Source organism: Ursus maritimus (genome assembly GCF_017311325.1).
Source record: "Ursus maritimus isolate PB19 chromosome X unlocalized genomic scaffold, ASM1731132v1 scaffold_X1, whole genome shotgun sequence".
Lineage (NCBI taxonomy): Eukaryota > Metazoa > Chordata > Mammalia > Carnivora > Ursidae > Ursus > Ursus maritimus.
The window spans coordinates 30,447,605-30,461,738 of NW_024423319.1; the positions used below are offsets into that span (position 1 = coordinate 30,447,605).

At 45.9% G+C, this 14,134-nt stretch overlaps 1 protein-coding gene across 1 annotated transcript in view; it reads right to left on the bottom strand.

Annotated features, from left to right (window-relative positions):
• Positions 1–11,606: 11,606 nt before the first annotated feature.
• The window catches only part of SLC25A43 (solute carrier family 25 member 43), a 37,576-nt gene continuing 35,048 nt past the window's right edge, over positions 11,607–14,134 (bottom strand). The window contains 2 exon segments of the mRNA XM_040628676.1: positions 11,607–12,328; positions 13,203–13,337. Of these exon segments, the coding sequence (XP_040484610.1) occupies positions 12,128–12,328; positions 13,203–13,337 (336 nt within the window). The 3' untranslated portion in view covers positions 11,607–12,127.

Genomic DNA, 14,134 nt, shown 5'->3' on the forward strand with positions numbered 1-14,134 from the left:
GGCCGATTTATATAGGGCGAGCCGGCGCCCGGGCGACCGGCGTCGGGGGCGGGCCTGGGCGGGCGCCGAGCCCCGGCGCGCGGGCCGGCGGGGTGGCTGAGTGGCTCGGCGCGCGGGAGGCGGAGCCGCCGAGTCGGGCCCGGGGCCGCCCTCCTCGCCGCGCAGCTCGCCCGCGGCGTGTGACCCGGCCCGCGGCCCCGGCGGCCCCGGGAATGCCCTCGTCCCGGCCGTCGGACTCTGGCAGAGGCCTGCGAGTGGGAAGGGCGGCTGAGGTCGCGGTGTGCCTGGATAGAAACCTCTGCAGCATTGAAGGGGACACCAAAAAAAAAAAAAAAAAAAAAAAAAATCTCGGTAACTAAGATAGATACAATTTAATGCAATGTATAAAAAAAATGATGTGGGTAAACTACGGCCCGTCGCCCGTTTCTGTAAATAAAGTTGAATTGGAGCCCAAGGGTTGGGATTACGGTGAGGCAGGGTCCTGCAAATGCGGGATACGATCCTGTCTTTATTTTAAATTTTGGGAATTTGTTCATCATGGATTTTGGCCTTACTTTTGACTTTTTAAAAATGGTGCACTAGAAATCATTTCTTTTGGTTACTGACTTGTTTGGTGCCCCTTAAATTCGGTGCTAGGGCAGGAGCCTCATTCTTTTCACCCTAGACCTGGCACTGCTCTGTCGCTTCCCAGGTGAAGCCAGAGGAAATTGGGGGAACAGCAGAGTTGGGACACTGTCAGCGTGCCCCAGACTCTGCAAAAAACGCGTTAACAAAGATCTTGCTGGGAATTGGCAGAGGAGAGTCCAAAGAACTCGGCTGGGGGTGGGGACATTATTTTAGCCAGCAGCCAAATAAAGAGGTTGTACCAGGAAGGTTAGGAGGCTGTGCGAACTAGGTTGGCATTTAGCTCCTTGGACGCATAGTAAAGTGCTCTTGGATTGAGTAGATTCCTGAACTCCAGAAGCTTTTAGAGGAATCAATAGAATTTGATTGACAGCCATTGTGTCCATGGACAAGTGCTTACTGAGCCCCTTAATCCCTGCAGTGGGTAAGCATTTGCCAGACAAGTCCTTAAAAACCTACTTGCTAGCTTGAGTGCACCCTCTTAGGTTCGGAACAGTAGCGGAGAGTATAATCACATATCATATGTCTAACTAATCGCAACGATGTTTATAAAAATGAGGATACTGTTGCAAAGTGCGACTGCTGCCGATCCGGAGGTTGCCCAGCACACTGAGGGCATGGGGTGTCTCCCTTCCTTTCCCCTCCTGCCCTCTCCCACCTTCTCCAGATCTGCCCATTGAAGGGCCCAGTTCTAGGGCTCCTCCAGGATGGTGAGGTCCTTCATTTAATTATACGTTGCAATTTGTAAGTCTTCCCCGGGAACCCCAGAATCCGAAGTGATGAGCACACACGGAGAGTGTTCAAAGTAGAGCAGTTTGGAATCCAGCTTTGTTGATCGGGGGTGAAACCCTGGACTTGCCTTCGTGAGAAGTTGCTCCATTTCTCATTAGTCGATTATAACAGTGATGCAGCTGGATACAGAAATGACCTTACTGTAGAGTTTCAGTGATGAAGTATATTCTCTGAAAGTGATAGTCCCTCCTCTTACCTTTACTGGTGAGAGAATTAACAGCTAAAACAAAAATCTACAGAGCATTTTATTTAGATGGAGGTGGTTTTTAGAATGCATTTCCAAGTAGAATTCAGAACCTTTCCAGTTTGAACTTTTGATGTCCCGGTTAATGCATTTTTATTGAAATGTTAATTACGCTATGATACCCCTGCCATCACTTAGGTACCCCTTTTCTGTCTTTCACTGGCCACATCTGCTACTCCCTTGGAGCGTGATGTCCCTACTGCTTTCTATTCCAAAGCTCTTTTGCTGTTTCAGTCACTTTCACATGTACTGTTCTGTCAGATTTCTATCTCACTGCAAAAAGATGATCAAATAATTACATAGAATTTGTCCCTTCTCAGTCTTTGGGTGCCTAAGTGTAGTTTTATTGAAGATGAAATATGAGATGGGTCATTTCAAAGCAACTTCATGCCCTGATTCTGTATTTTGCTAGATCCACTGTGGGCGCGAGCTTTCTTCATTGCTTATGACTAGGTATGCTTCAAGGAGTCAGATAGATGTTCTCAAAAGTGTCAAGGTCATAAAAGACAAAGAAAGACTGAGGAACTGTCACAAATTAAAGGAGACTAAGGAGAATGACAGCTTAATGCAATGTGTGATCCTGGATTGGATGCTGGACCAGCAAAAGGACATTGACGGTACTATTGGTGAAATTTGAGTATCTGTAGATTCGTTACTGGTAGTCCACCAATACTGTTCTTAGTTACAGTGCTTATGTAAGATGGTAACATTTGGAGAAGCCGAGTGAAGGAAATATAGAAATTCTTATTTTATTTGTTTGAGAGAGAGAGCACGTACAAGCAGGGCAGAGGCAGAGGGAGAAGCAGACTCCCACTGAGCAGGGAGCCCAATGTGGGGCTCCATCCCAGGACCCCGGGATCATGACTTGAGCCGAAGACAGCCTCTTAACTGACTGAGCCACCCAGGTGCCCCTAGGAATTCTTTATACTTTGTGTGTGTGTGTGTGTGTGTGTGTGTGTGCAAAATATTTATGTCTGAAAGTTAAAAAAAAAGAGAGAGAGAAAAGAAAAAAAAAAGAAACCAGGAACAAGAGCCCAGGAAAAATAGAGACTAATATTAATGATGATAATGATGATGTTGGTGGTGATATATGGCTGGTCAATTCATTAAAAACGAATTCCTCCAGTGAAGCATTGGTGGGGGCTCTGTGTTAGTAACTACTGTGTTACTGGAAGCCTTTTAGAATACATGTATAATTAAGAAAGAGGAACTAAAGCTAAGGTAGTGCCTGGTAATTCTCAAGAAAAAACTAGGAAGAAGGTCAGAAATGATACTTGGGCCTCAGTTATGTATGTACCAACACACCCAGAATATAGGTAATAAAGTGAATGTACAATGTTAATGCAAGCAAGAAAACACAATTTTATAGGTATCGTGCCAACTTGGTAGAGTAGGACTTCTGTCTGGAAAAGGAAGGGGAAACCTGGTTCAGCGAGATACCGTGTAGAAGGACAGCCGCGTAGTAATATATCAAGGAGGTATAACCAATAATTCATTGGCCGGGGTGGGGGGGAAGCATTCAGTGAAAATGAAAGGGAGAAATGAAAGTGATTGTGGTTGTGGAAGTATACAAGGAACTGCCTGGTTCGATAACAGCTGTGAATAATACTTCATAAAAGCGTCACATAGGCGAGAGATGGTGATCAGAGGCATAAACCATCTGAATACCTGCTGTAAGTCTCATTATTCTGATAACAACACATTGGATACATTCTTAACTCTCTTGCTGATAATTACAGCTCTCTGAAGACTAAAGAATCAGTGAGGTCAGTTGCTAAACTGGGCTTAATCCTGACAATAAAGAAGGAAGATCTGGTTAGCAAAGTGAAAGTGACAAGAAGCTTGGGGAAACTGACCATGCCGTCTGGATCTGTGAAGCAGAAGACTGCTGAGCATGGTTAGAGAGGTTAACTAATGTGTGTGTGTGTGGGGGGGGTAGACTTCAAAAAGATCAGAGAAAAGGTAAATAGATGCCCTGGCCAAATACCAAAAGAGAAAGATAGCTCAAGAGGGCAAGAGATTCCAAAGATAAAATTCAAACCTGTACAAGTTAGAAAAATTCAGGAGAGATAAATACAAGTGTCCTTACAGATTACTCTCCGAAGAGCTCAGATTTTAAAAGTACATATATAGATGACAGGAGGGCTGGACTTCTAAGGACAAAGACCAAAGAGTATCACAAACCTCTAGGAACTGAGTCAGAAGGGCTAAAGTCCAGAATAAACCCAGGCTTATAAAATGGGATGGACCACAATAAAAGATTCTGATGTTATATTTATTGCAGGACGGTTAAGGATGAGGCGTTAGAGCTTGACGGTAGCATGTATGATGAAGAACTAGGGGTCTTCGTCAACTGGGAGTTGGCCACGCCAAAAATTGCTAGTGAGTCTTGAGTTGGGCCAAGAGGATGGTGGTGAACAGATCAGGGCCTCTTGCTGGCTGGCCCAGAGAATTCATGCTCACTTCTGGATGCCACGTTTCAGAGGACATCAACAAACTAGAACATATTTAAAGAAGGCATTAGGAAAGTGAAGTGCCTGTAGATCGTGTTGTATGAGAAATGGCTGAATATTCGAATGAGAAATACTGGGAAAGAGCTTTGGGTCAAGGAGGGACATCATAACTGTGTTTGTGGGGTGCCTGGCTGGCTCAGTGGGAGGAGCATACAACTCTTGATCTCGGGGTCATGAGTTCGAGCCCCATGTTGGGTGTAGAGATCACTTCAATAAATAAAAAAACTTAAAAAAAATAACTGTGTTCAAAATTGGAGAACCGTCAGGTAGAAGATGATCAGACATTCTGTATGGACAGTCAACACCAGCTGGTATCATGAAGGAGACTTCACCTGAACAAGAAATGACTTTCTGAAATATGAGCTACTTAAAGGTGAAATGGGTGGCTTTACGATGTAGGGAACTTCTCATCGCTGGAGATGTTAAGAGTTGAGGCAGAATGACTGCTTGTTAGGATCACTGTAGAGGAGATTGTTGTGTCGATGGGGAAGAGTTCTGCACCCTTCCAATTCTAAGATTCTATGTATCTTATTCTTATTCTTATGTATCTATCTATGTATCTTATGTATTCTTTGTATCTCTATAAGTTTGAATGGCTTTGAGCATCTGAGTTTGGGAATCTGGGACAAAATAGGAGGAGAGAGGTAATTTAGCCCAGGGGTCAAGAGGGTGGGCTCTGGAGACACGCTGCTAGAGTTCAAATACTGGCTCTACCACTTGTTGTCAGGCCTTGGGTAAGTTGCTTAAACCCTCCAAACTTATAATCTCTTCTGGTGTAAAATGGTAATGATAATAGTACCTATATCTCAAAGTGTTACGGGATTTTGTTTCCTTCAGTACCCACAATTCTTGCTCACGCCGCTTCGAAGAGTGAAAAGGTAGACCAGATGGACAGTGGTGGGCAGCAGAGCAAAGTTTACTGAGCGTTAGTACAAAGCTCTAGGAGAGGGAGGGGACCAGAGAGGTTTGCCACCGGAATTCCTAAGTCTAGGTTTTTTATGGGCTTGCTGGAGGGCGGTTTTAATCTGATTAACCCTCATGCCCTGTCACCCAAGCAGGTTTTTGTCATCTACCTATCAGGCGGGAAAGGGTGGAGGGCTCCTTCCAGGGTGGTGTAAAATTCTTTTAAGGGTGGTTTCGTCTTAGTGCAGGGCCCCTTGTCCCTGCCTGCCTTTCTTCCAACTATCCTTCTTTAGAAGGAAGTAGGGACAATTAAATGAGATAATGTTTGCATAAACAGTCTGGTACCGAGTGAGCATTCAGTACACGTTAGATTTTATTAACACTAAATAAACACCAGGGCGCCTGGCTGGCTCAGTCAGTAGAGCATGTGATTCTTGATCTCTGGGAGTTCAAGCCCCACACTGGGCATAGAGCTCACGTTAAAAAAATAATAATAAAAGGTTAAAAAAATACTAAGAAAAATACTAGCTCAGGATGACCAACTCTGCATTTTAATGGACAGGTCACTCCAGCCTTGCTGAAGTAGGGTGGTAAGCCAGGTCTCAGTCCCAGGCAAGGACCCTGCCTGTCATCTGGCAACCATATCAGAGACCACTTAAGCAGGATTTGAGTGTCTAAGAGGCACCCAGAAAAAGCACTCTGGGTTTTGTGACCTGGCTTGCATTTGCGATATGGAAGACTGTAACATCACTTTGGTGTTCGCCGCGCAGTTACTGCGAGAAGACAACGCTCATCGTTTATCCGCCAATCTTTCTGTCTCTGGTCTCTAATCCTTACTACTTCAGCTTCTGGAACAGTCTTGCTCACATCCAGTTTTCTTTTCTTTTCTTTTCTTTTCTTTTCTTTTCTTTTCTTTTCTTTTCTTTTCCTTTCTTTTCTTTTCTTTTTTAAGATTATTTATTTATGAGAGAGAGAGCAGAGCAAGTGAGAATACAAGTTGGGGGGAGGGGTAGAGGGAGAGGGAGAAGCAGGCTCCCTGCTGAGCAGGGAGCCCAGTGCAGATGTGGGGTTTGCTCCCAGGACCCTGGGATCATGACCTGAGTCGAAGGCAGATGCTTAACCAATGGAGCCACTCAAGGTGCCCCCATATCCAGTTTTCATCACATCCCTGTGTTGTGCAAGAAACACCTCCCTCTTTACTTGGTGGGTCAAGCCTGACTGCCTCAGTTTAGCATTGGAAGCCTTTTTCCCTCCCATCCCCACCAAGGATTTCATTTCTAGCCCCTCTGGGCAGGCTTAGAAAGCATTTGATGGATTCCAGCCCTGGGGCCACTGCTTAAGACAAAGAAGCAAAACAATCTTATTGAGGTCTAGTTGTCATACAGTAAAACTATGCTTATTTAAAGTATACAATTTGATCAGTTTTTTATGTATGTGTACATCTGTGAAACCACAATTAAGATAATGTTTCCATCACCACACTAAAAATTCTCCCTCTTTCTCCAAACAACCCCTGCTGTGCTTTGTCACTATAGTTTGCATTTTCCTAGAATTTCACGTAAAACAGAATTATACAGGGGCAGCCTGGCTGGTTCAGTGGGAAGAGCATGTGACTCTTGATCTCAGGATCGTGGGTTCGAGCCCCACATTGAGTATAGAGATTACTAAACAAAATAAACTTAATAAATGGTTGGGGTGCCTTGGTGGCTCAGTTGGTTAAGTGTCTGACTCTTGATTTCAGCTCAGGTCATGATCTCAGGGTTGTGAGATCAAGCCCATTGTTGGGCTCTGTGCTGGGCATGGAGCCTGCCTAAGATTCTCTCTCTCTCTCCTTCTGCCCCCCAACAACTCGTGCACACACTATCTCTAAAAAATAAAGAAATGGAATCATACAGTATGTACCCTTTTTTGGGGGGGTCTGCCTTCTCTCATTTGATATATCTATATCTATATATCTATATCTATGTATATATACTTTTGAGATTCATCTGTGCTTTTTTGTGATTCAGTAGCCAATTCCTTTCTATTGTGAAGTAGTATTTGGCTGCGTGGATACACCACATTTTGTTTATCTGTTCATCACTGGATAGACATTTGGGTCATTTCCACCTTTTACCTATTACGAGTGATGCTGCTGTAGACATTCCTGTACGAGTTTTTGTGTGGACCCGTTTTCATTTCTCTTGGGGTATGTACCTAGAAGTGGAATTGTCAGACTGTTTTCCGAAATGATCGTACCATTTCGCATCCCCAGCAGCAGAGTACCAAAGTTCCGGTTCTTTCGCATCGTGAGGTCTTAGCCCCATCTCTTCCTTGTGATTTCACGTTGCTTCCCTGTCCCCCGGAGTTTCTTCCCATCCACTCCTTGGGTGGTGTCTTCCAGTCTCTTGGCTTTAAAAGCCATCTCTTAGCTGATAACACCCAGATTTCTGTCTCTGGCCACCACTCTCCCCTGCACTCCATCCAGACTTGTCCAGGTTTGCCCAGGACGGTCCTGGTTTATGCATTTTTTTCTGGCATAATTAGTCGTAGCATTCTGGTGTATTACTTTCCTGTTGTTGCTGTAACAAATTACCATAACCTCAGTGGCTTAAGGAACACACATTTATTATCTTATAGCTCTGCAGGTCAGAAGTCTGACATGGTACTCCCTGGGCTAAAATCCAGGCTTCTAGCAGGACTGTGGCCCTTTCTGGAGGCCCTGGGGGGAATGCCCGTTTCCTGGCTCATTCAGGTTGTTGGCTGAATTCAACTCCTTGTGGTTGTAAGACTGGAATCCTCTTTCCTTGCTGGCAGTCAGCTGAGGGTTATTCTAAGCTTCTAGAGGCCACCCTATACCTTGGCTCGTGGGCAACTTTGTCTTCAAAGTCAGCAGCAATGAGTCAAGTCCTTCTCCTGCCCCATTTCTTCTGCCTCTGGTTCCGTCCTTGAGTCTCTCTGACCTGCTCTTTACCACTTCCCTCTTCCACAGTTAAGGACTCGTGTGATTAGATTGGACCCACCTAGATAAACCGTGATCATCTCTCCATCTCGATGTCCTTAACCTTAATCACATCCGTAAAGTCCCTTTTGCCATATGAGGTAAATAGTCACAGGTTCGAGGGGGTAAGGATGTGGCTACCCTTGAGGGGGGATCATTATTCTATCACAGCTGGTTTGGACAGTTACACGGAGAGCCTCTGCTCCAGCCAACTGTCTGCTTGACTTCTCTGCTTGGATGTTTCATGGGCATTTCACATTTAACATGTCCAAAAGAGAACTTTTAATTCCTTCCCCACCAAAAGTCTACCCTACGTTATCAAATGGCAACATTATCTACCTCGTCAATCAAATCAAAATCCAAAAACCTAGGCGCCATCTTTGATTGCTTCCTTTTATTCCCTATGTTCAATTACTCATCAAATCCTGCTGAGTTCAACTCCAAAATATGTGTCGAACCCATTCCTTCCTCTCCATTGTTAGTGCTACCATTTGAATCTAAGGCATCATTTTATTTTTTAAAAGATTTTATTTATTTGAGAGAGAGAATGTGAGAAAGCAGGAGCAGGGGGGAGGGGCAGCGGGAGAGGGAGAAGCAGACTCCCCGCTGAGCAGGGAGCCCCACGTGGGGCTTGATCCTAGGACCCCAGGATCATGACCTGAGCCGAAGGCAGGTACTTAATAGACTGAGTCACCCAGATTCCCCTACATCTAACTTCTTATTACGGCGCCAGCAGCCACATATGATCTGACCCTCTGTCCAGCCTCGTCTCACATGTGCTCTCACTCACGCACCACACTACCGGTCTTCTCCCGCTACCAGTAGTAGCACCTTTGCACCTTCCGTTCCCTCTGCCAGAATGCTCTTCTCCCTAGCTCTTTGCACGGTTGGCTCGTTGTCCTCTTTCAGGTCTCATCTCAAATGTCACCTCTCAGAGCAGCCTTCCCTGACTCCCTGACTTAAAATATTTCCCTCACCCCGACATAATTCTCTGATAAAGCGCCCTGTTCGTTCCCCTCAAAACCTTACAATCTGTAACTACCTGACTTGCAGATTACTTTTTTATTGCCTGTCACCCTCCTAGAACGTAAGCTCCATGAGGGCAAGGAACTTATCTGCTTTACTTACCACTGTGTCTAGAGGTCTCAACAGTTGTCAGATCCATGTATGAAAGCCAGTCTTCTTACTCTATCCCACTTTCTGCTTGCTTCCATCTTTGCGACACCGCATATGCCCCACCTTCAACCTGCAACCTATCCTTGACCTATTTGACCTCCAGCCTATTCTTGACCCACTAATATCCTCTCCTTTCCTTCAAAACTTAGCTCAAGACTCATTACTAGCTCCTCTCACCTATGATGATCCCTTTCTTTTTTCTTCCTTTTAAGCAGGCTCCACACCCACTGTGGAGCCCAACACGGGGCTTGAACTCATGTCCCTGAGATCAAGACCTGAGCTGAGATCCAGAGTCGGACACTCAACTGACTGAGCCACCCAGGTGCCATTTTAATCATTGATTCAGTAGGTATACAGGGAGCTCCTTGGTGGTCTTAAAGACAGTTGCTGCCACATGATCGTGTCTTTACTTGTATTTGCTTTGTAATCAGAGTCATTTCTTTTATGTAGGGATGTTTTGTCTTTAAGACTGTGCTTCTCCTGGGTTAATATTATATCGCACTTCTTTATAATCCTCCTAAAGTACTGAGTCCAGTTTGGTGCACACTGCCAGCCATAAAGCAGAGAAGCAGAACACTCCCTTCACACCCCGAGAAAATGAAAATAAGCTGGAAGTTCATTTTAGGAACAAAACTAGAGGTTTTTTTAAAGTTAATTTTATTATTATTATTAGTTTTAGTAATCTCTACACCCAACATGGGGCTCAAACTCATGATCAAGAGTTGCACATTCTGGGGCGCCTGGGTGGCTCAGTCATTAAGTGTCTGCCTGTGGCTCAGGGAGTGATCCTGGAGTCCTGGGATCGAGCCCCACATCAGGCTCCTCCACTGGGAGCCTGCTTCTTCCTCTCCCACTCCCCCTGCCTGTGTTCCCTCTCTCGCTGGCTGTCTCTCTGTCAAATAAATAAATAAAATTAAAAAAAAAAAAGAGTTGCACATTCTTCCAACTGAGCCAGCCAGGAGCCCCTAAAAACTAGAGTTTTAAGAGTTGTCCTGAAATTAGAAAAATGAGGCATTCCTTTTCCCCACTTAACTTTATTGAAAACATCAAAACTACAGCTCAGAAAGCATTCCCGTGTGTGACAATAGCAAGAGTGTGGCTGTCCATCTCATAATACGGGCAGAAGAATACACAGAAGATATTAACATGATGTAAGTAACCTGAGGTCAGCATTTTAGCTCTAGTAAAAAAAAAAATTTTTTTTTTTGCAGATTTCAGAACTTAAAAAAAAATTGTTCACTTGAGGGAAAATGAAGAGTAAATAAATAGACTATTCCCTGTGGGTAAAGAATTTGTCACCCTCCCAATGTTAACAGATTGGGTTACAGATGAGATCTTCCTGTGTGTATGAGCTGCTATTCCTCTGCTATAACTCACCTTAGTAACAAATGACCAAACGACATTTTTCTTTGGAAAAGAAATTTAACAGGGAAAAACACTTTCAACATACTGAAAGCCTGTGTGTGTGTGTGTGTGTGTAAATTAGCAATTTACTGTTATTGCTTTTTAATGCATAGATAGGCACTGTTTGGAAGTATGGTTATATAAACTTGACATGGAGTCCTCAAGGTGAATAATCCAAAATTTGATTTTTTTAAAAAATCGAGTAGAGATGATTAGCCTGAAGTGTTTTCGTTCAGTTCCCTTTTTCTTTTTGATATGTGTGTCAAATGTTCTATTTGATCCTTTCCTAGGCAACTGGGACATCTTGTGAGAATCACTTCGGTTGACTAGATACTTTATTTTAGGGTAGGCTTGCAAAGCAAGTTAAAAAGGCAGAGAATTCAGGCCGCTTCAACGGAACATGACTTCAGTTGGAAGAAGGTCATTAATGAAGTGGTCACGGCAAAAACTGCCTTCCTGAGAGAAGATGCCTGAAGTTCTTACGCTTGAGATGCTTCACATTTAAATAAAGAAGGATGGTTCTACTACGACAGGGTGATGACTTTAGAATGTTAAAGGTTTTAATTTAGTTTCTTTTTAAAGCAAAGATTTATTTGCTTATTTGAGAGAGAGAGAGACAGAGCGCACAGAGGGAGAGGGAGAAGCAGGCTCCCTGCTTGGGGCTCCATCCTGAGACCCCAGGATCACGACCTGAGCCCGAGGCAGACACCTAACCGACTGAGCCACCCACACGTCCCTTTAACTTGGTTTCTGATAAGGCATAATTTACACTCTGGTGTGTGCACTCAGAAGTCAGCAAACATTAGGAGTTTCCGAACAAGTGTGTCGATGGGGCGCCTGGGTGGTGCAGTCGTTAAGCATCTGCCTTCCACTCAGGGCTTGATCCCAGCGTTCTGGGATCGAGCCCCACATCGGGCTCCCTGCTCCGCTGGGAGCCTGCTTCTTCCTCTCCCACTGCCCCTGCTTGTGTTCCCTCTCTCGCTGGCTGTCTCTCTCTCTCTGTCAAATAAATAAACAAAATCTTAAAAAAAAAAAAAGTGTGTCGGGAAGACTAGGGTCGAATGGAGCAATGAGAGGCCGGTGTGGGTCAGTGCAAGCTGCGACCCCATGACTGAGCTCCTGGTGTGCTGTTTGCTCGGCCACTTCAACTCCCTGTCTCTCTGAGGCCACGGTGATGCCCCTGCTTTGGCGTCGTGTAAGTTGCACATCTACAGAGTGTAAATAGCACTTTTCATTAATGCTGGGTTTTGTTATAAAATCTGGCGGCCCGCCACCGTGCGGCAGTCGCGCTGGGAAGCTTTCCCGTGGTGCAGGTGTTCACCAGGACATCAGTTTGGAGCTTGGAACTGGTATGTGGCTGAATCTTCTCATTTCCAAGAGCAGCAGATGGGGGGATCCTCTCGTCACTCCACGCGCGCACAGTTATGGGGCGACATTTTTTTTATGATTGTAACACGCCTTCGGTCAGTGCACTTCTTGTTCCATTCAGTTTTAAAGAGTTGGTTTTTTAGACTTTAGCTGTCCAGTTTTGAAGAACTTTTTAAGTTCTCGCAATTCCTGGGGCTTCAAACTCTGATCCACCCCCGGGGTCAATTTATAGCTCAGAGGAGACACAATGTAACCATTTTGGTAAAGACAGATTCTCTTGCAGAATTCAAAGGTGCCAAACATAACTCCAAAATATGGGACTACCTGTTTAAAAGGAAATGAAAATCATGTTAAAATCTTAAAAAGAAAGTATCAGTGCATCTGCAGTCAACCTGGACCAGGGTAAACTGAGGTAAGGGCTGTGGACAATACAACATCATTCTTTTTGGAATCGGGGAAGATGGCAGAATGAAAGCTGGCACAGTGTGGGTCGGGGGAGAGGAATGGCAGAGATTAAAGGGCATGCCCCCTGGGGCGCCTGGGTGGCACAGTTGTTAAGCGTCTGCCTCTGGCTCAGGGCGTGATCCCAGCGTTCTGGGATCGAGTCCCACATCAGGCTTCTCCGCTAGGAGCCTGCTTCTTCCTCTCCTGCTTGTGTGCCCTCTCTTGCTGGCTGTCTCTATCTCTGTCAAATAAATAAATAAAATCTTAAAAAAAAATAAAGGCATGCCCCGAGGAAGCATGGCCTGGATTAATATGCCTGTAGACAACCTGACACTTGTGCAAGGTTAGTCCAGAGTTCTTAACCTTTTTTTCTGGGGGGGGAGGGGTCATGAAATTCTTTGGGAATATGATGACAGCTATGGATCCTCTCCCCAGAAAGGTGCATGTATGCAAGTACCTACACGTTTTTGCATACGCTGTTAGGCTGGGGGATTAGCTTCCCCTTAGGAGTCCGTGAACCCCCACGTCAGGAGCCTCTACACTAAATGCTCAGCTCCTCCAGGACGGGGCGTCAGATGCCCCACCACTGCACAGGGTCCCCTCTCTCAGGGGTGACTGCCAGCCTGCGCTCATGGGTCCTGTGCGAACGTCGGGGCTAGATGGGGCTGTCCCCAGGCAACCCGGAGGGGAGCAGCGAGGGAACGGGCTAGAATCGGAAGAGGTGGGGAAGCAAGGGACTGACCGCCCTTCTCACCTTCAGCAAGTTGGCTGTCAGCCCATTCCAGAGCGCCAGGACCCCTTGGGCTTTGACCGTCTGCCGGAAGCAGTCCACTGCTCCTGAGAAATGGACATCTACTCCTCCATGGTGGGGAAGGTGCGGGCTCTGAGCCTGGCGGGAAATACAGAAGATGGGACGTGGTGATGTCGTCACCAGGAAAGGAATGTTCTAGTCAGGGAAGCCAGGGTCTCAAGTCTGCCCTCTGGTCGCTATGCTCTTGGCCAAGATGCCCACCAAGAACGGCTGCCACAGGGCCCTTGTTCGATGGGCTCAGAGTGAATATTAACATGCAGTGAAATCACGACACCCCGTTCACCTATTTGTGGCTTATTTGGCTTGAAAGGAAGCAACCATTCAGGACAGACTAAACTTCGGACTTAACATTGCTTCCCAACCTATGCCCTCTGGACATGATAAAAATTGTCCTGTGCCCTTAACCTTTAAAAAACCCCCCTCCTCCCCCGGTCTCCTTGTCTTAACTGATGCCTCCTCTGTGAAGCTCTCGAGCGTGGGCTGCTCATTCCCCACATCCCAGGTGTCCCAGGGTGAAGAGCAGAGTGATGGCGGCATTCTTCTCGCTCCCTCTTACTGTGCCCAGACCCTGATGCCTTCCCTCTCGTGCCCGAAGTTCTTGCCTGGGGCTCGTGTCCCTCAACCACACTCCTTGTTGCTGCTTGCCTCTCTTGACCTCCTGAAGGTCTTCTCCATTCACTGAAGACTGTGCCACCTGATAGCTCCCCCTCTTCCAGATTCACCATCATCTGAAGGAGCTTCGGCATGTATAAGACAACTCATCCCACACCGCGTTCCTGGACCTCGATGTCAGTGATCCTTACTTTTACGCCTCTTCGGCCGCCCACAACGTTGGTCACTTCACGGACTTCATCACGATTCCCAGAACTATCCTG